Source organism: Vicugna pacos, unplaced genomic scaffold, assembly GCF_048564905.1.
Source record: "Vicugna pacos unplaced genomic scaffold, VicPac4 scaffold_203, whole genome shotgun sequence".
In the NCBI taxonomy this organism is placed as follows: Eukaryota; Metazoa; Chordata; class Mammalia; order Artiodactyla; family Camelidae; genus Vicugna; species Vicugna pacos.
Window position 1 is genome coordinate 369,032 of NW_027328882.1, and position 20,719 is coordinate 389,750.

A 20,719-nucleotide genomic window follows, 5' to 3' on the forward strand; every position below is an offset into this window, starting at 1 on the left:
CCCCAGGGTCTTTCCACAACATTCCCAGTTCAGAGTGAAGTCCTGTTTGTGCAGTATCCTTGAGACCCTGGCTTCACCTGTCTTCTGAGACTTGGGCCTCCACACCATCTCCAGGGCAGACCTTCCTCTTTGAGCCTCAGTTGTCTCTGCTGTAGGCGGGTGAACGTTTGGTTCCTGGGTGGACTGAGACTCAAGGCTTCTGTGTACTGAGGTTACCAGCACAGAGCAGGCGCAGGGGGTAGTCAGGACTCCCTTGCCCAGGTTTATACCCAGAGAGCCAACCTTGGGGAGAGCAATCTTCCTTGAAGATTGTGGGGCCCAGTCCAACTCAGCCTCCTCCCCAATTGGGGAAGCAGGGCGTCGCTTCAGGTGGGCAGGCTCAAGTCTTCCCATCTGAACAATGAGAGCAGAGAGGTCTCCCTTGTGGGATCACAAGGCATCGTGCCCAGACCCAGGACGTGGCTCAAAACCAGGTCCCTCGGCCCCCGCATAGTCAGGATTCATGCAGAACTCAGCCCTGCCCCTGCCCTGCGGCCCTCCCTGGCAAGTCCTCCCTGGGCCTCTGCTGCACAGCTGGGAGCTCAGGGGTCAAGCACGGTGCACGCCCACTCCCGTAAGGTTGCAGCCACCCCTCCTACCCATCCCTTGTCTGGCAGAGGGGCTCTGCCTCTGGGTTCAGGGGAAAGTGGGACCCATGGGAGGGTGGGCTCTGTGAGAGGAGAAGTTTCTGCTAGGGCGTGGGGGGTGTGATATTCTCAGTTGCCACATCACTCAGCAGGGAGAAGGAGCCCCGCCTTCCAAATTGGGGGAGTTAGGGGTGTCCCTTTCTAGCGTCCGGTTCATTCACCAGGCCCCCCTTGATGGTCAGTTCCCAACACAGGCACGGGGACCGCTGGGAGGGGACTCTGCACATCTCTAGCCGCCCTCCCCGGAACAGAGCACCTGGACACTGAACCTGCTGCCCATCAATACAGTGGGTTCCCTGGGATCAACTCTGATCCCAGCAACGTGCCCACACCTGTCATCTCCCACCATTTCAGGCATCAGTCCGTCCTCAGATGAGGGGTTTGAGGCCGTGGTGGGATGTACTTCACGGGCATAAATAGCATAAAACTACATGGTAGTGATGGTCGGACAGCATGGGAATGCACTTAATGTTCCTGAAATGCAGTTTAAAAGGGAAAAAATCTGTATTTTATTAAAGGAAGTGGGAAATGGAAAATTATAGAATGCCATAAATGATGTAAAACAAATAAACTAAACTAAAGAAGAAGAAAACAAAAGCAAATTCAGGGGTAGGGAAGTCAACTTCGGGTAGGGGAGGGGATACATGTTGGGATTTTGGAGAAGGTGTAGGAGGGGGCAGAGGGGGCTCAGCCCTAAGGGGTGATGATGCCCGAAATGGTTCTCCACTGCCCAGCGGCGCAGGTGCAGGTGCAGGATCTGCAGGCTTTTCAGGAGCAGCAAGATCAGCAGGAGCGGCAGGCTCTTCAGGAGCGGCTAGATCAGCAGGAACGGCAGGTTCTTCAGGAGCGGCGGGCTCTTCAGGAGCGGCAAGATCAGCAGGAGCTGCAGGCTCTTCAGGGGTGGCAAGATCAGCAGGAGCGGCAGGCTCTTCAGGAGCTTCAGGCTCTTCAGGAGCGGCTAGATCAGCAGGACCGGCGGGCTCTTCAGGAGCGGCGGGCTCTTCAGGAGCGGCTAGATCAGCAGGAGCAGCGGGCTCTTCAGGAGCGGCTAGAGCAGCAGGAGCGGCAGGCTCTTCAGGAGCTGCAGGCTTTTCAAGAGCTGCAGGCTGTTCTGGAGCGGCTAGATGATCAGGAGCAGCGGGCTCTTCTGGAGTGGCTAGATCAGCAGGAGCGGCAGGCGCTTCAGGAGCGGCTAGATCAGCAGGAATGGCGGGCTCTTCAGGAGCGGCTAGATCTGCAGGAGCGGCAGGTTCTTCAGGAGCGTCGGGCTCTTCAGTAGCTGCAGGCTGTTCAGGAGCGGCAAGATCAGTAGGAGCTGCAGGCTCTTCAGGAGTGGCAAGATCAGCAGGAGCGGCGGGCTCTTCAGGAGTAGCGGGCTCTTCAGGAGCGGCAAGATCAGCAGGAGCTGCAGGCTCTTCAGGAGTGGCAAGATCAGCAGGAGCTGCAGGGTCTTCAGGAGTGGCAAGATCAGCAGGAGCGGCAGGCTCTTCAGGAGCGGCTAGATCAGCAGGAGCGGCAGGTTCTTCAGGAGTGGCGGGCTCTTCAGGAGCGGCTAGAGCAGCAGGAGCGGCAGGCTCTTCAGGAGTGGCAAGATCAGCAGGAGCGGCAGGCTCTTCAGGAGCTGCAGGCTGTTCAGGAGCGGCTAGATTAGCAGGAGCAGCGGGCTCTTCAGGAGTGGCTAGATCAGCAGGAATGGCAGGCGCTTCAGGAGCGGCTAGATCAGCAGGAACAGCAGGCTCTTCAGGATCGGCGGGCTCTTCAGGAGCGGCAGGCTCTTCAGGAGCGGCTAGATCAGCAGAAGCGGCAGGCTCTTCAGGAGCGGCTTGATCAGCAGGAATGGCGGGCTCTTCAGGAGCGGCTAGATCAGCAGGAGCGGCAGGTTCTTCAGGAGTGGCGGGCTCTTCAGGAGCGGCTAGAGCAGCAGGAGCAGCAGGCTCTTCAGGAGTGGCAAGATCAGCAGGAGCGGCAGGCTCTTCAGGAGCTGCAGGCTTTTCAGGAGCTGCAGGCTGTTCAGGAGCGGCTAGATGAGCAGGAGCAGCAGGCTCTTCAGGAGCAGCTAGATCAGCAGGAATGGCAGGCGCTTCAGGAGCGGCGGGCTCTTCAGGAGCTGCAGGCTGTTCAGGAGCGGCAAGATCAGTAGGAGCTGCAGGCTCTTCGGGAGTGGCAAGATCAGCAGGAGCGGCAGGCTCTTCATATGCAGCTGGAGCAGCAGGATCTTCATGTTCAGCAGGAGCAGCTGGAGGGTGTTCGCGGTCTCGTGCTGGACCCTGGTGGTCCTGTTTTTGTTTTCTGGCGTCTTCCCCTGCCTCTGCCTGCTCTGGACCTGTAACTGTTGGACGTGGAGAGAGCTTTAAGTCTAGTGGTTCTGCTCAGGCACAACCTGGAAAAAGGTACCCACATGCCTCCCTTTCCACGTGCCTTTTCAAGGACAGAAATCTTCCCAGAGCTTTGCAGGCAGCTCCCACTGAGCAAGTGCCCACAGGCACTTGTTCTGTGACTGAATTCTTCCAGACAGGTGGTCTGAGGCCAGTCTTTGCTCTGGTCCCAACTACAGACTTTGGGGATGCCTCCCTGTGTGGCCCAGCCCTCCGCCCTCCCTCACCTACACACCCACACCGGCCCCGCCCTTCTCACCTTTGGGCTCTGCTTCGGGGGGCTCCTGGTCCTCTACCTGAATCCCCAGGAGGTGGGCACGGTGCTCCAGGTCAGAGCCGGGGGTGCTGAGCTGCCCCTCAGCCCTGGGCAAGATCCTGGGGAGAGACCTGGGCGATGTCTGGGCAGGAGGCCGTGGTGGTGGGGAGCCCTTCATACCCAGACTCTTCTGGAGCCTGTGCTGGCCTTCCACAGTGTGGCACACCAGCCCCTCACTTGGAGAGGTGGCATGAGTGTCCTGGTTCCCCGGATCCTGCGGTGTCTGGCTCTGCAATGACAGTGACCGGCAGCCGGCCCGGTCCGGAGGTCTCAGAGCCCTGCCCGGCCAGGACCACTCCTGCTTCTGCCCCACTCGACCCTCTGCTGCCAGATCCGACTGGGACCTTGGTCATCTCAGTCACCCGGGAGGCAAGAGACACACCCTAGGGCATGGGCGCCACCTCGGGCAGCAGGGCCCTGCCCCGGTTCTCCACATCCCAGCCAGCCCACTTGGACCCAGGCTGGGGACGTGATCGGCCCCCCAGGCCTCTGACCCTTCCTCAGCCTGCTCTTGCTTGAGGCAGGACCCCCCCCCAACATGACTGCCCCACCGCCACCAGTCAGGAAGGGGCCGTGGGGCCACCCGGGTGGGGTCTGAGTGGTGACCCGGCCTGGGCGGGCCTGCCCTGGGCCTCCCTGTGTTACCTTTCGGTCCCTCTGGCCAAAAGGCCAGAGGCGCCTGGGGTGAGACCCGACCCACTGTCGGCACTGTTGGCAAAGGCCGTTGCTGCGGGCTTTCCGGGGGCCGCGACCTCGGGATCTTGGGATGCAACAAAACATGTCTGAGCTGAGCTGAGTTCACCAGCCAAGTCAGTTGAGAAGTGTCCTTCTCTACACAGCGGGTGCCTGGTGACCTGGGTCCCAAGTTCTGTTGGGCTCTGTTGCCAGGGAAGTGAGGTCACTTCCTGGGGTCCCCTTCCCCAAGCTTCCTCCTTACACAAAGCTCCCCAAGGGCCTCTCTGGGCTGCTGATGGCTCACTTCCCACCCCATGCCATGTCCACCCAGTGACACCAACTCGGCCCCTCCTATTGCCCTGGGGAGGCCTGGATGCAGCCAGGGTCACAGCTCTGATGACACAGCTGGGTTCAGACCCGGCTCCCCCGCCAGCAGTGCTGTCACCCTGGACAAGCCACCTGCTTCTCAGGGTCTCCCCAATCCCCCATTGGCCCAGTGGGGATCATTCAGGACCCTGCTTCCTAGGAAAGCCATCATGTCTCTAGAACCACAAACACCTACTGCACCTGTCACCTCTGCGGGCTGGCATCACAGGGAGCTCATGCACAGACTCAGCAAAGGAAGGGCCCCACAGAGGGCTTGTGGGGAGCAGGGCACACCCCACACAGGCCGGGGTCTGCCCTGGGATCTGGGGAAAGTCACCCTCCTTGCCGCCTGCTTCCCAGCTCCCTGTCGGCGGGTTGAAATTAAACACAACTCTGATATCGTCCATTCTGGCATGCGACCTCCTAGGTCGTTCTGTCATGTCAGATTCAGGCCCAGTGCCCCATCTAGGCCTCTAGGGTGCGCTGCCCCACAGTGGCTCCCTGCTTTTTTTTTGCCTTCTGGTCACACATCCTTGTGTGATTCCCACACAGTCCCCTGCAGGTTGGATGGATACTGGGACCGGGTTCTGCCAAATTGGGGGCAGGTGCAGGCAAGGAAAGGCCCAGGAGTGTGCAGGCACAGGAGTGTTCAGGCCCATTAGTGTGCAGGCCCAGGCCAGGGCAGGCCCAGGTGTGTACAAGTGTAGGAGTGTGCAGGTCCAGGAGTGTACAGGCCGAAGAGAGGGCATGCCCAGGAGTGTGCAGGCCCAGGAGTGTGCAGGCCCAAGAGTGTGCAGTCCCAGGAGAGTGCAGTCCCAGGAGTGTGCAGTCCCAGGAGTGTGCAGGCCCAAGAGTGTGCAGGTCCAGGAGAGGGCCAGCCGAATTGGGGGCAGGCCCAGGCACGGAAAGGCCCAGGAGCGTGCAGGCCCCAGGAGTGTGCAGACGAGGGATTGTTCGGTCCCAGTAGAAGGCAGGCCCTGGAGGGTAGAGGGCCAGATGTGTGCAGGGCCTGTAGTGTTCAGGCCCAGGTGTGTGCAGGACAGGTGAGGGCCGTCACAGGAGAGGGCAGGGCCAAATGGGGCAGGCCCAGGAGTGTGCAGACAGAGGAGTGTGCAGGCCCAGGAGTGTGCATTCCCAGGAGTGTCAGGCCTATTAGTGTGCAGGCCCAGGCCAGGGCAGGCCCAGGAGTGTACAAGTCCAGGAGTGTGCAAGCTTAGGAGTGTTCAGGCCGAAGAGAGTGCAGGCCCAGGAGAGGGCATGCCCAGGAGTGTGCAGGCTCTAGGGTGTGCCGACCCAGTAGTGTGCAGACACAATACGGAACAGGCCAAGGAGTGTGCAGGCCAAAGAGTGTGCAGACCCAGGACTGTACAGGCCCAGGAATGTGCAGACACGGGAGGGAGCAGGCACACGAGTGTACTGGCACAGGAGTGTTCAGCCCAGGTGTGTGCAGGCTCTGGGTTGTGCAGGCCCAGGAGTGTGCAGACAGAGGAGTGTGCTGGCCCAGGAGGGTACAGTCCCAGGAGTGTGCAGGCCCATTAGTATTCAGGCCCAGGCCAGGGCTGGCCCAGGAGTGTACAGGCCCAGGAGCGTACAGGCCCAGGTGTGTCAGGCACAGGAGTGTGCAGGCGCACAAGTGTGCAGTCCCAGAAGTGTGATGGCACAGGAGGGAGCAGGCCCAGAAGTGTGCAGATCCAGGACTGTGCAGGCGTAGGATAGGTGAGGCCCAGGAGTGTGCAGACAAGAGGAGTGTGCAGGCCGAGGAGCGTGCAGGCCCAGGTGTGTCAGGCACAGGGGTGTGCAGGCGCACAAGTGTGCAGTCCCAGAAGGGTGATGGCACAGGAGGGAGCAGGTCCAGAAGTGTGCAGATCCAGGACTGTGCAGGCGTACGATAGGTCAGGCCCAGGAGTGTGCAGCTCCAGGAGAGTGCCGGCCGAACTGGGGCAGGCCCAGGAGAGAGAAGGCCCAGGGTTGTACAGGCCCAGGAGTATGCAGTCACAAGAGTGAGCAGATACAGGAGTGTACAGGCCAAAGTTCGTGCAGGCCCAGGTGTGCGCAGGTCCAGGAGCGTGCAGGCCCAGAAGTGTGCAGATACAATACGGAACGGGCCCGGGAGTGTACAGGCCCAGGTTCCTGCAGGCCCAGGTGTGCGTAGGTCCAGGAGTGCGCAGGTCCAGGAGTGTGCAGGCCCAGTTGTGTGCAGGCCCAGGATTGTGCAGGCCCTGTCGACCCTGGAGGGCAGGATGCCGTGACCAGAGGAGGCGCTCTGTAGGACTGGGGGCGGAGGGCGGGAGAGCAGGCGGTTGGAGAGTCGGTGGTGAGGGCTGGAAAGGGGCAGAGCTGCACCAACCAGGTGTGCGGACCTGAGGGCGTGAGGCTGGGCGGCCTGCCGAGGGTGTTCCTGCAGCAGTGCTGGCCCTGGGTGAGGATGTGGTGGGACCAGGGCTGAGCCAGCGGGGCAGAAGGAGGAGGAGCGGGGAGGAGGGCGCCAGAGGGTGCACAGTGGACCGGTCACTGGGCATCTGCAGGTTTGGAGGCGCTCTGCTGTGTGGGGCTCCAGGCCTCCCTGGGTCTGGGGACGTGGGTGTGATGTGACTCGGAAGGAGGCCGGGTGCGCTTCGGACAGCACCCGCCATCTCTCCCACCCAGGCCCAGTGCTCATGGTCGTGTTGCAGCCTCAGTTTTCCGTCCACTGTCCCAGCAACCCGTTGGTGGTATTCTGAGCAGAGGCAGAGGGTGAGAGTCCTGACTTGGCTTTCCTTCCCTGTGTTTCCAAGTCCACACTCATTCCGCAAGTCGCACGACAGGCCAAGAAATCGGGAGACGCGGTGTCGGGGTAAAGAATAGTGAGTTGATTTGGAAAGCCAGCTGACCGAGAAGATGGCAGGCTAATGTCCTGGAGAGCCACCTTCTCCGAGTGAGAATTCAGGCTCCTTTTACGCTAAAAAGGAGAGGGCTTGTGGGTGGTTGGTGCAAAGTCCTTGGTGCAGGAATTCTTTGTTTTTGCAGTTGTGGTTCAGCTCATGGGGCCCCTGTAAAACCTCTAACAAAACAAATGTTACTTTCTGTTCTGCAGCTGCTTGTGTGTATGGGAGAGCAAAAGAGGTTTTATCCTGAAGGCTGAGAGCCTTGAGAACAGGCTCTTCTGTCAATTTCAGGCTGAAGGCAACATTGATTTCCAAAAGGTGCAGAGCTGGTAAGACAGCCTGGAAAACAGCAGAGGGTTAAAGGAAAAAGAACAGATCTAATAGGCAGTCAGATCTGGTCTTTTCTATTACACCTGCTGCCCCAGCAGGGCTGGCCTCAGGGAGGAAGGGCGCCCCCCCCAGCCCCCGAGAGCCGCCTGCAGGGGGTGGGGAAGGCAGGGAGGGGGTCTGCCGTGCTGGGGAGGTAAACTAGACATGGCTGATACATGGACAGTGAGTGCAAAGTTAGAAAACCTCTGGGTTTTCCCTCTTTAGGGAGGGAGAGGGAGGCTCAGCATAGGTCCTTGAGCTTCCGCGAGAGAAGTGGCTCTCAGCCCAGGTCGGCTGCGGGCGCCTCTGGGGTTGTCACACCTGAGGGGCCCTCTGTGGACGGGTCCTGTGTTCTTGGCACTGACGTGGATTTTCCTCCTCCTCTTCCCCAAGGGGCGGTAGTGGCTCCGGGGGCAGCTTCCAGCCGATCACGGCCATCCTGCTGTCCTCATGCACGCTGGCCCTGCACGCCCGGCAGCTGGACGTCAGGCTGCAGCTGGACTACGTCTCCGCCTCGCAGGTAAGAGGAGCCCCGCTGCTTCCCTGGGGACCGGCAAGGGGGTCCCTCGGGAGGGGTTTCGGTTGGGGGCTCCTGGCTAGACGCCACAGCCGTGTGAGTGGCACCGTTGGGGTGAAGGAGGCTGGTGCCAGGGACAGGGCAGGTCCAGGAGTATGCAGGCCCAGGAGTGTGCGGGCCCAGGAGTGTGGAGACACTGGAGAGGGCCGGCCCAGGAGTGTGCAGGGACAGATGTGAGCAGACCCTGGAGTGTGCAGGTCCATGAGAGGGTCGGGCGAAGTGGGGGCTGGCCCGGGATAGGGCATGGCCAGGGGTGTGCAGGCCCAGAGTGTGCTTGCCCAGGGTTGTGCAGACACAGGACTGTGCAGGTGCAGGAGTGTGTAGGCCCAGGAGATTGCTGGCACAGGTGGGAACAGGCCTAGGAGTGTGCAGGCATAGGTGGGAGGAGGCCCAGGAGTGTGCAGGCCCAGTAGTGTGCAGGCCCAGGAGTGTGCATACAGAGGAGTGTGCAGGCTCAGTAGGGTGCAGGCCCAGGCCAGGGCAGGCCTAGGAGTGTACAGGCCCAGGAGTGTGCATGTCCAGGAGTGTGCAGACACCAGAGTGTGCAGAGACAGAAGTGTGCAGGCCCAGGAGTGTACAGGCTCAGGCCTGAGCAGTCCCAGGAGTGTGCAGAGAGTGGAGGGTGCAGGCCCAGGCCATGGCAGGCCCAGGAGTGTGCAGTCCCAGGAGTGTGCCGGCACACGTGGCAACAGGCCTAGGAGTGTGCAGGCATAGGTGGGAGCAGGCCCAGGAGTGTGCAACCCAGGAGTGTGCAGAACCAGGTAGGGGAGGCCTAAGGGTGTTCAGGCGCAGGAGGGAACAGGCCAGGAGTGTGCAGGCCAAGGAGAGTGCAGGGCCAAGAGAGGGCAGGCCCAGGTGTGTGCATGCCTAGGAGTGTTCAGGCACAGGAGGGAGGAGGCACACGAGTGTGCAGACGCAGGAGTGGGCAGACACAGGATTCAGCAGGCCCAGTAGTGTGCAGGTCCAGGAGTGTGCAAGCCCAGGAGTGTGCAGGCCAAGGAGAGTGCAGGCCCAGGAGAGGGCAGGCCGAGGAGTGTGCAGGCCCAAGAGTGTGCAGGTCCAGGAGAGGGCGGGCCGAACTGGGGGCAGGCCCAGGCGAGGAAAAGCCCAGGAGCGTGCGGCCCAGGAGTGTGCAGACGAGGGATTGTGCGGGCCCAGGAGAAGGCAGGCCCAAGAGTGTGCAGACACAGGAGTCAGCAGGCCCTGGAGTGTGCTGGCCCAGGTGTGTGCAGGCCCAGGAGAGTGCAGACAGAGAGTGTGGAGTCCCAGTAGTGTGCAGGCCCAGTTGTGTGCAGGCCCAGGATTTGCAGGTCCTGGAGTGTGCAGGCCCAGAGGTGTGCAGACACAAGTCGAACAACCCCAGGAGTCTGCAGGCCAAGAAGTGTGCATAGCCAGGACTGTGCAGTCCCAGGAGTGTGCAGACACGGGGCGGAGCAGTCACACGAATGTACTGGCCCAGGAGTGTAGAGGCTAAAGTGTGTGCAGGCTCTGGGATGCGCAGGCCCAGGAGTGTGCAGGTCCAGGGGTGTGAAGGCCCAGGAGTGTGCAGACAGAGGAGAGTGCAGGCCCAGGAGCGTGCAGGCCCAGGCCACGGCAGGCCCAGGAGTGTAAAGGCCCAGGAGTATACAGAGCGAGGAGTGTGCAGTCCCCGGAGTGTGCAGAGACAGGGGTGTGCAGGCCCAGGAGACGGCAGGCCCATGAGTGTGCAGTTCCAGGAGTGTGCAGGCCTAGGAGAGGGCAGGACCTGCAGTGAAGAGGCCCAGGTTCGTGCAGGCCCAGGTATGTGCAGGCCCTGTAGTGTGCAGGCCCAGAGGTGTGCAGACAGAAGTCGAACAGGCCTAGGAGTCTGCAGGCCAAGGAGTGTGCATAGCCAGGACTGTGCGGTCCCAAGAGTGTGCAGACACGGGGCGGAACAGGCACACGACTGTACTGGCCCAGGAGTGTAGAGGCCCAGGTGTGTGCAGGCTCTGGGATGCGCAGGCCCAGGAGTGTGCGGGTCGAGGTGTGTGAAGGACCAGGAGTGTGCAGACAGAGGAGTGTGCAGGCCCAGGAGTGTGCAGATCCAGGAGGATACAGGCCTAGTTGTGTTCAGGCCCAATATTGTGCAGGTCGTGGACTGTGCAGGCCGATGAGTGTGAAGTTGCAGAAGTGTGCGGGCCCAGTAGTGTGCAGGCCCAGGCCAGGGAAGACCCAGACCAGGGAAGGCCCAGGATTGTACAGGTCCAGGAGTGTGCAGGCCCAAGAGTGTGCAGACACAGGAGTCAGCAGGCCCTGGAGTGTGCAGGCCTAGGAGTGTGTAGGCCGAGGAATGTGCAGACAGAGGAGTGTGCAGGCCCAGGGGTGTGCAGGCTCAGGAGTGTGCACACAGAGGAGTGTGTAGGCCCAGGAGGGTGCATTCCTAGGTGTGTGCAGCCCCATTAGTGTGCAGGCCCAGGCCAGGGCAGGCCCAGGAGTGTACAGGTCCAGGAGTGTGCAGGCCCAGGATTGTACATGCCCAGGAGTTTGCAGGCCCAGGAGTATGCAGTCTCAGGAGTGAGCAGATACAGGAATGTGCAGGCCCAGGTGTATGCAGTCTCAGGAGTGAGCAGATAAAGGAGTGTGCAGGCCCAGGTGTGTACAGGCCCAGGTTCGTGCAGGCCCAGGCGTGTGCAAACTCCAGAGTGTGCAGAGACAGGAGTGTGCAGGTCCAGGAGTATACAGGCCTAGGTGTGTTCAAGCCCAAGATTGTGCAGGTCCTGGAGTGTGCAGGCCAATGAGTGTGCAGTTCCAGGAGTTTGCAGGCCCAATAGTTTGCAGGCCCAGGCCAGGGAAGGCCCAGACCAGGGAAGGCCCACGAGTGTGCAGACAGAGGAGTGTGCAGGCCCAGGAGGGTGCATTCCTAGGTGTGTGTAGGCCCATTAGTGTTCAGGCCCAGGCCAGGGCAGGCCCAGGAGTGTGCAGGTCCAGGACTGTGCAGTGCCAGGAGTGTGTAGACACGGGGCGGAGCAGGCACATGAGAGTAGTGGCCCAGGAGTATAGAGGCCCAGGTGTGTTCAGGCTCTGGGATGCGCAGGCCCAGGAGTGTAGGGTCTAGGGTTGTGCATGCCCAGAAGTGTGCAGACAGAGGAGTGTGCAGGCCCAGGAGCGTGCAGGCCCAGGCCAGGTCAGGCCCAGGAGTGTACAACCCAGGAGTATACAGACCGAGGAGTGTGCAGACCCCGGAGTGTGCAAAGTCAGGTGTGTGCAGGCCCAGGAGTGTACAGGCCCACGTTCTTGCAGGCCCAGGCGTGTGCTAACACCACAGTGGGCAGAGACAGGAGTGTGCAGGCCCAGGAGTATACAGGCCCAGGTGTGTTCAAGCCCAAGGTTGTGCAGGTCCTGGAGTTTGCAGGCCAATGAGTGTGCAGTTCCAGCAGTTTTCAGGCCCAGTAGTTTTCAGGCCCAGGCCAGGGAAGACTCAGACCAGGGAAGGCACAGCAGTGTACAGGTCCAGGGGTGTACAGTCCCAGTAGTGTGCAGAACCAGGTGAGGGCAGGCCCCAGAGTGTGCAGGCCCAGGAGAGGGCAGGCCCTAGGGTGTCTAGGCGCAGGAATGGGGAGTCCTAGGACCGTGCACGCCATGCAGAGGGCAGGCCCATGAGTGTACATGGCCAGGAGTGTGCAGGCACAGGAGGGAGGAGGTACACGAGTGTGCAGGCCTAGGAGTGTGCAGGACTTGTGAGGGCCGTCACAGGAGAGGGCAGGGCAATTTGGGGCAGGCCCAGGAGTGTGCAGACAGAGGAGTGTGCAGGCCCAGGAGGGTGCAGTCCCTGGAGAGTGCAGGCCCATTAGTGTGCAGGCGCATGCCAGGGTACGCCCAGGAGTGTACAGGTCCAGGAGTGTGCAGGCCCAGGAATGTGTAGGCACAGGTGTGGGCAGGCCTAGGAAAGGGCAGGCCCAGGATTCAAGAGGCCCACGTTCGTGCAGGCCCAGGTGTGTGCAGGCCCTGGGGTGTGCAGGCCCACAGGTATGCAGACACAAGACGGAACAGGCCCATGAGTGTGCAAGCCAAGGTGTTGCAGACCCAGGAATGTGCAGTCCCAGGAGTTTGCAGACACGGGGGGGAGCAAGCACACGTGTGTACTGGCCCAGGTGTGTAGAGGCCCAGATCTGTGCATGCTCTGGGATGCGCAGGCCCAGGAGTGTGCAGATCCAGGGTTATGCAGGCCCAGGAGTGTGCAGACAGAGGAGTGTGCAGGCCCAGGGGGGTGCATTCCTAGGTGTGTGCAGCCCCATTAGTGTGCAGTCCCAGGCCAGGGCAGGCCCAGGTGTGTACAGGTACAGGAGTGTGCAGGCCCAGGAGTGTATAGGCCCAGGAGTTTGCAGGCCCAGGCCAGGGAATGCCCAGACCAGGGAAGGCCCAGGAGTGTACAGGTCCAGGAGTGTGCAGGCCCAGGGGTGTGCAGGCCCAAAAGTGTGCAGGCACAGAAGTGTGCAGTCCCAGGAATGTGCCAGCACAGGTGGGAACAGGGCTAGGAGTGTGCAGGCACAGGTGGGAGCAGGCCCAGGAGTATGCAGGCACAGGAGGGAGCAGGCCTAGGTTCGTGCAGGCCCTGGAGTGTGTAGACACCAGAGTGTGCAGAGATAGGAGTGTGCAGAGAAGGAGTGTGCAGGCCCAGGTGTGTTTAGGCCCAGTGCTGTGCAGGTCCAGCAGTGTGCAGGCCCAGGAGTGTGCAGATCCAGGAGGATAAAGGCCTATGTGTGTTCAGGCCCAATATTGTGCAGGTCGTGCCTTTGCAGGCCGATGAGTGTGCAGTTGCAGAAGTGTGCGGGCCCAGTAGTGTGCAGGCCCAGGCCAGGGAAGACCCAGTCCAGGGAAGGCCCAGGATGGTACAGGTCCAGGTGTGTGCAGGCCCAAGAGTGTGCAGACACAGGGGTCAGCAGGCCCAGGAGTGTGCAGGCCTAGGAGTGTGTAGGCCGAGGAGTGTGCAGACAGAGGAGTGTGCATGCCCAGGAGTGTGCAGGCCCAGGAGTGTACAGACAGAAGAGTGTGTAGGCCCAGGTGGGTGCATTCCTAGGTGTGTGCAGCCCCATTAGTGTGCAGGCCCAGGCCAGGGCAGGCCCAGGGGTGTTTAGGCCCAGGTTCGTGCCGGCCAAGGAGAGGGCAGGCCCAGGAGTGTACAGGCCCAGGAGTATACAGACCGAGGAGTGTGCAGACCCCGGAGTGTGCAGAGACAGGAGTGTGCAGGCCCAGGAGTGTGCAGGCCCAAGAGTGTGCAGGTCCAGGAGAGGGCGGGCCGAACTGGGGGCAGGCCCAGGTGAGGAAAGGCCCAGGAGCGTGCAGGCCCAGGAGTGTGAAGACACCAGAGTGTGCAGTTCCATGGGTGTGCTGGCCCAGGAGTGTGCAGACAGAGGAGTGTGCAGGCCCAGGTGTGTACAGGCCCAGGAGTATACAGACCGAGGAGTGTGCAGAACCCGGAGTGTGCAGAGACAGGAGTGTGCAGGCCCAGGGGTATACAGGCCCAGTACTCTGCAGGCCCAGGAATGTCCAGGCCCAGGAGTGTGCAGATGAGGGATTGTGCGGGCCCAGGAGAAGGCAGGCCCAGAAATGTGCAGGCCCAGCAGGGTGCAGGCCCAAGTATGTGCAGGCTCATGATTGTGCAGCTCCAGGTGGGTGCAGGCCAATGAGTGTGCAGTTCCAGGAGTGTGAATGCCTAGGAGAGGGCAGGCACGGCTGTCAAGAGTCCCAGGTTCGTGCAGGCCCAGGTTTGTGCAGGCCCAGCAGTGTGCAGGCCCAGGAATGTGCAGGCTCAAGTGGGAAGTGTTTGTTGGGCCTGAGCAACTGTCCCCTGTCCTCCACCTCTGTCCCTGCCTGGCTGCACCTCTGCAGCTGCTCTCCTGCTCTCCTGGCCTCTTAGCTCTGTATCCCTCTCCCTCTCATGGTAGTCTTCTCTGCGTTTGCCTGCCTCTGGACAGATGGCCCAAGTCAGGACCCATGGGGGCTAGGGTGGAGGGGACTGGGGACTGGGTGGGGGAATTCAGAGAGCTGTCCTGTCCCCTGTGGTCCTCATTTGCACATCCATGTACTGGGCTGAGGAGGAACTCCATGCCCCAGGACACGCCCTAACTTCACAGGTCGTGGAGTACGGCCTGGATGCCTGGGGAACCGGCCTGGTGGGCGAGGACAGGGCAGGAATGGACAGGGGCGGACCCACTGCCTCTGCTGCCTCACCTGCTGGGCTGGGGAGAGCTCTGCCCAGGAAGCAGGAAGGCCTAGCAGGATGCGGGCCTCTCCCAGGGCCCTCATCCCGGCCGACTGAGGCCCCGTGGGCCAGAGAGGCCATAGCCTGCAGGCTGGGGCGCCAGGGTGGGAAGGAGGCTGGGAGCCCCCTGACCGTGTGCCCTGTCTCCTGGGTGGCCAAGGCTGCCTGGCTGCCGTTCATTTGCTCAGTTTATCAGGTAATGAGATGAAAGTGAGGCTTCCAGACAGAGGGGGCGTTGAGCCGGGGGAGAATGGCTGCTTCCTTCTGGGCCTGGAGGGGCAGCCCACCCCCCAGCCTTGCCCACTCCTCTGCTGCCCCCTCACAGCCCACCCAGCCCAGGAGCCCTGTGGCCACCCAGCAGAGGGGGTCCTGCGAGCCTCTGCCGAGCACTGTGGGCCCCAGGAGTCCTTGCGAACAGTCCCCCATTGCGGTTACGCTAGTCTGAATGACATTCGTTAGGTGTCAGCTGTGAGTGGGACGCACGTTAACGGCACAGCAATGATAACAGAAGTAGCAGTCACCACTCGCTGAGTGTCCCTCCGTGGTGGTTGCGCGGCCAAGCTCAGGTGGCGGTCTGGGACCAGGAACAGGGCTCGTCTGTGATAAGGGCCAGGCACCCTGTGTCAGGACCCGAGGTCAGTCTGTGATGAAATTCAAGGCTCAGTGTGTGACCAGGGTCATGTCTAGGTCTGAGGGTCAGCCTGTCCTCTGAGCCGGTGGCCCCCTGCCTGGCCTCTCCACCCCCTCCTCCCACCACGTCCTCACCACCTGGGTCACCAAGGTAACCAGCCTTGAAATAATGGGTGTTTCAGCAGCTGAGGCCTAACTTGAATTTATCCTGAAAGACTCAGTTCTGCAGCAGTTGCCAGGGAAACTAAGGGGCATCCTGTCTCTCCCACCCACTGCCAGTTTCCACGTCAGTCAGGCTTCCACTTGACACCTGGGCTGGGGCAGCAAAGGGGGGTGGGCAGAACGTGCCCACCCTGGCCCTGCTACCAGTCCTGTCTCCTGGACCCCAGGCCTCTTGTGCTTTTGTCTCAGTGTGATGGGATGGGATGGGATGGCTCAGCAGGGGAGCCCACTGAGGTATATATAGAGTGCCAGGCGGGAGGCCCTGGGGTCGGTTTTGGCAGGCAGGCTTAGTCTGGGGCCAGCGAGCGGAGCACTTGGAATCTGATCCTGGATTTGATCCCAGCTCCTCTCCTTGTCAGCCTGGTGGCTAACTTGGTGTCTGTCTGCATCTGTCAAATGGGTGTGGTCATGGGGCTGTTGAGGTCATCCGAGCAAAGTGGTAGTGATGAAGGCCCCCTGGGCAGCCTCGGCTGTCATATCTTCAGAGCTGCTCCCCTGCCCTGTGCCGAGGGCATGGAGGCATTCCTGGGGCTCCCTGCCTTCCCCCGGGCTCTGGTCTGCTTCCCATCTCCTCCACCCTGGCCCCCAGGGTCTTTCCACAACATTCCCAGTTCAGAGTGAAGTCCTGTTTGTGCAGTATCCTTGAGACCCTGGCTTCACCTGTCTTCTGAGACTTGGGCCTCCACACCATCTCCAGGGCAGACCTTCCTCTTTGAGCCTCAGTTGTCTCTGCTGTAGGCGGGTGAACGTTTGGTTCCTGGGTGGACTGAGACTCAAGGCTTCTGTGTACTGAGGTTACCAGCACAGAGCAGGCGCAGGGGGTAGTCAGGACTCCCTTGCCCAGGTTTATACCCAGAGAGCCAACCTTGGGGAGAGCAATCTTCCTTGAAGATTGTGGGGCCCAGTCCAACTCAGCCTCCTCCCCAATTGGGGAAGCAGGGCGTCGCTTCAGGTGGGCAGGCTCAAGTCTTCCCATCTGAACAATGAGAGCAGAGAGGTCTCCCTTGTGGGATCACAAGGCATCGTGCCCAGACCCAGGACGTGGCTCAAAACCAGGTCCCTCGGCCCCCGCATAGTCAGGATTCATGCAGAACTCAGCCCTGCCCCTGCCCTGCGGCCCTCCCTGGCAAGTCCTCCCTGGGCCTCTGCTGCACAGCTGGGAGCTCAGGGGTCAAGCACGGTGCACGCCCACTCCCGTAAGGTTGCAGCCACCCCTCCTACCCATCCCTTGTCTGGCAGAGGGGCTCTGCCTCTGGGTTCAGGGGAAAGTGGGACCCATGGGAGGGTGGGCTCTGTGAGAGGAGAAGTTTCTGCTAGGGCGTGGGGGGTGTGATATTCTCAGTTGCCACATCACTCAGCAGGGAGAAGGAGCCCCGCCTTCCAAATTGGGGGAGTTAGGGGTGTCCCTTTCTAGCGTCCGGTTCATTCACCAGGCTTCCCTTGATGGTCAGTTCCCAACACAGGCACGGGGACCGCTGGGAGGGGACTCTGCACATCTCTAGCCGCCCTCCCCGGAACAGAGCACCTGGACACTGAACCTGCTGCCCATCAATACAGTGGGTTCCCTGGGATCAACTCTGATCCCAGCAACGTGCCCACACCTGTCATCTCCCACCATTTCAGGCATCAGTCCGTCCTCAGATGAGGGGTTTGAGGCCGTGGTGGGATGTACTTCACGGGCATAAATAGCATAAAACTACATGGTAGTGATGGTCGGACAGCATGGGAATGCACTTAATGTTCCTGAAATGCAGTTTAAAAGGGAAAAAATCTGTATTTTATTAAAGGAAGTGGGAAATGGAAAATTATAGAATGCCATAAATGATGTAAAACAAATAAACTAAACTAAAGAAGAAGAAAACAAAAGCAAATTCAGGGGTAGGGAAGTCAACTTCGGGTAGGGGAGGGGATACATGTTGGGATTTTGGAGAAGGTGTAGGAGGGGGCAGAGGGGGCTCAGCCCTAAGGGGTGATGATGCCCGAAATGGTTCTCCACTGCCCAGCGGCGCAGGTGCAGGTGCAGGATCTGCAGGCTTTTCAGGAGCAGCAAGATCAGCAGGAGCGGCAGGCTCTTCAGGAGCGGCTAGATCAGCAGGAACGGCAGGTTCTTCAGGAGCGGCGGGCTCTTCAGGAGCGGCAAGATCAGCAGGAGCTGCAGGCTCTTCAGGGGTGGCAAGATCAGCAGGAGCGGCAGGCTCTTCAGGAGCTTCAGGCTCTTCAGGAGCGGCTAGATCAGCAGGACCGGCGGGCTCTTCAGGAGCGGCGGGCTCTTCAGGAGCGGCTAGATCAGCAGGAGCAGCGGGCTCTTCAGGAGCGGCTAGAGCAGCAGGAGCGGCAGGCTCTTCAGGAGCTGCAGGCTTTTCAAGAGCTGCAGGCTGTTCTGGAGCGGCTAGATGATCAGGAGCAGCGGGCTCTTCTGGAGTGGCTAGATCAGCAGGAGCGGCAGGCGCTTCAGGAGCGGCTAGATCAGCAGGAATGGCGGGCTCTTCAGGAGCGGCTAGATCTGCAGGAGCGGCAGGTTCTTCAGGAGCGTCGGGCTCTTCAGTAGCTGCAGGCTGTTCAGGAGCGGCAAGATCAGTAGGAGCTGCAGGCTCTTCAGGAGTGGCAAGATCAGCAGGAGCGGCGGGCTCTTCAGGAGTAGCGGGCTCTTCAGGAGCGGCAAGATCAGCAGGAGCTGCAGGCTCTTCAGGAGTGGCAAGATCAGCAGGAGCTGCAGGGTCTTCAGGAGTGGCAAGATCAGCAGGAGCGGCAGGCTCTTCAGGAGCGGCTAGATCAGCAGGAGCGGCAGGTTCTTCAGGAGTGGCGGGCTCTTCAGGAGCGGCTAGAGCAGCAGGAGCGGCAGGCTCTTCAGGAGTGGCAAGATCAGCAGGAGCGGCAGGCTCTTCAGGAGCTGCAGGCTGTTCAGGAGCGGCTAGATTAGCAGGAGCAGCGGGCTCTTCAGGAGTGGCTAGATCAGCAGGAATGGCAGGCGCTTCAGGAGCGGCTAGATCAGCAGGAACAGCAGGCTCTTCAGGATCGGCGGGCTCTTCAGGAGCGGCAGGCTCTTCAGGAGCGGCTAGATCAGCAGAAGCGGCAGGCTCTTCAGGAGCGGCTTGATCAGCAGGAATGGCGGGCTCTTCAGGAGCGGCTAGATCAGCAGGAGCGGCAGGTTCTTCAGGAGTGGCGGGCTCTTCAGGAGCGGCTAGAGCAGCAGGAGCAGCAGGCTCTTCAGGAGTGGCAAGATCAGCAGGAGCGGCAGGCTCTTCAGGAGCTGCAGGCTTTTCAGGAGCTGCAGGCTGTTCAGGAGCGGCTAGATGAGCAGGAGCAGCAGGCTCTTCAGGAGCAGCTAGATCAGCAGGAATGGCAGGCGCTTCAGGAGCGGCGGGCTCTTCAGGAGCTGCAGGCTGTTCAGGAGCGGCAAGATCAGTAGGAGCTGCAGGCTCTTCGGGAGTGGCAAGATCAGCAGGAGCGGCAGGCTCTTCATATGCAGCTGGAGCAGCAGGATCTTCATGTTCAGCAGGAGCAGCTGGAGGGTGTTCGCGGTCTCGTGCTGGACCCTGGTGGTCCTGTTTTTGTTTTCTGGCGTCTTCCCCTGCCTCTGCCTGCTCTGGACCTGTAACTGTTGGACGTGGAGAGAGCTTTAAGTCTAGTGGTTCTGCTCAGGCACAACCTGGAAAAAGGTACCCACATGCCTCCCTTTCCACGTGCCTTTTCAAGGACAGAAATCTTCCCAGAGCTTTGCAGGCAGCTCCCACTGAGCAAGTGCCCACAGGCACTTGTTCTGTGACTGAATTCTTCCAGACAGGTGGTCTGAGGCCAGTCTTTGCTCTGGTCCCAACTACAGACTTTGGGGATGCCTCCCTGTGTGGCCCAGCCCTCCGCCCTCCCTCACCTACACACCCACACCGGCCCCGCCCTTCTCACCTTTGGGCTCTGCTTCGGGGGGCTCCTGGTCCTCTACCTGAATCCCCAGGAGGTGGGCACGGTGCTCCAGGTCAGAGCCGGGGGTGCTGAGCTGCCCCTCAGCCCTGGGCAAGATCCTGGGGAGAGACCTGGGCGATGTCTGGGCAGGAGGCCATGGTGGTGGGGAGCCCTTCATACCCAGACTCTTCTGGAGCCTGTGCTGGCCTTCCACAGTGTGGCACACCAGCCCCTCACTTGGAGAGGTGGCATGAGTGTCCTGGTTCCCCGGATCCTGCGGTGTCTGGCTCTGCAATGACAGTGACCGGCAGCCGGCCCGGTCCGGAGGTCTCAGAGCCCTGCCCGGCCAGGACCACTCCTGCTTCTGCCCCACTCGACCCTCTGCTGCCAGATCAGACTGGGACCTTGGTCATCTCAGTCACCCGGGAGGCAAGAGACACACCCTAGGGCATGGGCGCCACCTCGGGCAGCAGGGCCCTGCCCCGGTTCTCCACATCCCAGCCAGCCCACTTGGACCCAGGCTGGGGACGTGATCGGCCCCCCAGGCCTCTGACCCTTCCTCAGCCTGCTCTTGCTTGAGGCAGGACCCCCCCCCAACATGACTGCCCCACCGCCACCAGTCAGGAAGGGGCCGTGGGGCCACCCGGGTGGGGTCTGAGTGGTGACCCGGCCTGGGCGGGCCTGCCCTGGGCCTCCCTGTGTTACCTTTCGGTCCCTCTGGCCAAAAGGCCAGAGGCGCCTGGGGTGAGACCCGACCCACTGTCGGCACTGTTGGCAAAGGCCGTTGCTGCGGGCTTTCCGGGGGCCGCGACCTCGGGATCTTGGGATGCAACAAAACATGTCTGAGCTGAGCTGAGTTCACCAGCCAAGTCAGTTGAGAAGTGTCCTTCTCTACACAGCGGGTGCCTGGTGACCTGGGTCCCAAGTTCTGTTGGGCTCTGTTGCCAGGGAAGTGAGGTCACTTCCTGGGGTCCCCTTCCCCAAGCTTCCTCCTTACACAAAGCTCCCCAAGGGCCTCTCTGGGCTGCTGATGGCTCACTTCCCACCCCATGCCATGTCCACCCAGTGACACCAACTCGGCCCCTCCTATTGCCCTGGGGAGGCCTGGATGCAGCCAGGGTCACAGCTCTGACGACACAGCTGGGTTCAGACCCGGCTCCCCCGCCAGCAGTGCTGTCACCCTGGACAAGCCACCTGCTTCTCAGGGTCTCCCCAATCCCCCATTGGCCCAGTGGGGATCATTCAGGACCCTGCTTCCTAGGAAAGCCATCATGTCTCTAGAACCACAAACACCTACTGCACCTGTCACCTCTGCGGGCTGGCATCACAGGGAGCTCATGCACAGACTCAGCAAAGGAAGGGCCCCACAGAGGGCTTGTGGGGAGCAGGGCACACCCCACACAGGCCGGGGTCTGCCCTGGGATCTGGGGAAAGTCACCCTCCTTGCCGCCTGCTTCCCAGCTCCCTGTCGGCGGGTTGAAATTAAACACAACTCTGATATCGTCCATTCTGGCATGCG

At 61.1% G+C, this 20,719-nt stretch overlaps 2 protein-coding genes across 2 annotated transcripts; both read right to left on the minus strand.

The window, feature by feature from the left end:
- Nucleotides 1-980: 980 nt before the first annotated feature.
- Nucleotides 981-4,430, minus strand: LOC140695399 (uncharacterized). Its single transcript, XM_072958096.1, has 3 exons — nucleotides 4,023-4,430; nucleotides 3,321-3,606; nucleotides 981-3,015 (listed from the first exon to the last, which is right to left on the minus strand). Exons 1-3 carry the CDS (start codon nucleotides 4,155-4,157, stop codon nucleotides 1,223-1,225), a joined length of 2,214 nt encoding a protein of 737 aa, XP_072814197.1. The 5' UTR covers nucleotides 4,158-4,430; the 3' UTR covers nucleotides 981-1,222.
- A 12,433-nt stretch (nucleotides 4,431-16,863) lies between these two features.
- Nucleotides 16,864-20,311, minus strand: LOC140695403 (uncharacterized). Its single transcript, XM_072958100.1, has 3 exons — nucleotides 19,906-20,311; nucleotides 19,204-19,489; nucleotides 16,864-18,898 (listed from the first exon to the last, which is right to left on the minus strand). The coding sequence occupies exons 1-3, from the start codon at nucleotides 20,038-20,040 to the stop codon at nucleotides 17,106-17,108; spliced, it is 2,214 nt and encodes a 737-aa protein (XP_072814201.1). The 5' UTR covers nucleotides 20,041-20,311; the 3' UTR covers nucleotides 16,864-17,105.
- Nucleotides 20,312-20,719: the final 408 nt, after the last annotated feature.

Coding starts and splice junctions, on each gene's coding strand:
- LOC140695399 (XM_072958096.1), bottom strand. CDS start 4,157: ATGTTTTGTTGCATCCCAAGATCCCGAGGTCGCGGCCCCCGGAAAGCC. Junction 3,607..4,022: donor TTGGCCAGAGGGACCGAAAG/GTAACACAGGGA, acceptor CTGTCATTGCAG/AGCCAGACACCGCAGGATCC. Junction 3,016..3,320: donor CCCCGAAGCAGAGCCCAAAG/GTGAGAAGGGCG, acceptor CACGTCCAACAG/TTACAGGTCCAGAGCAGGCA.
- LOC140695403 (XM_072958100.1), bottom strand. CDS start 20,040: ATGTTTTGTTGCATCCCAAGATCCCGAGGTCGCGGCCCCCGGAAAGCC. Junction 19,490..19,905: donor TTGGCCAGAGGGACCGAAAG/GTAACACAGGGA, acceptor CTGTCATTGCAG/AGCCAGACACCGCAGGATCC. Junction 18,899..19,203: donor CCCCGAAGCAGAGCCCAAAG/GTGAGAAGGGCG, acceptor CACGTCCAACAG/TTACAGGTCCAGAGCAGGCA.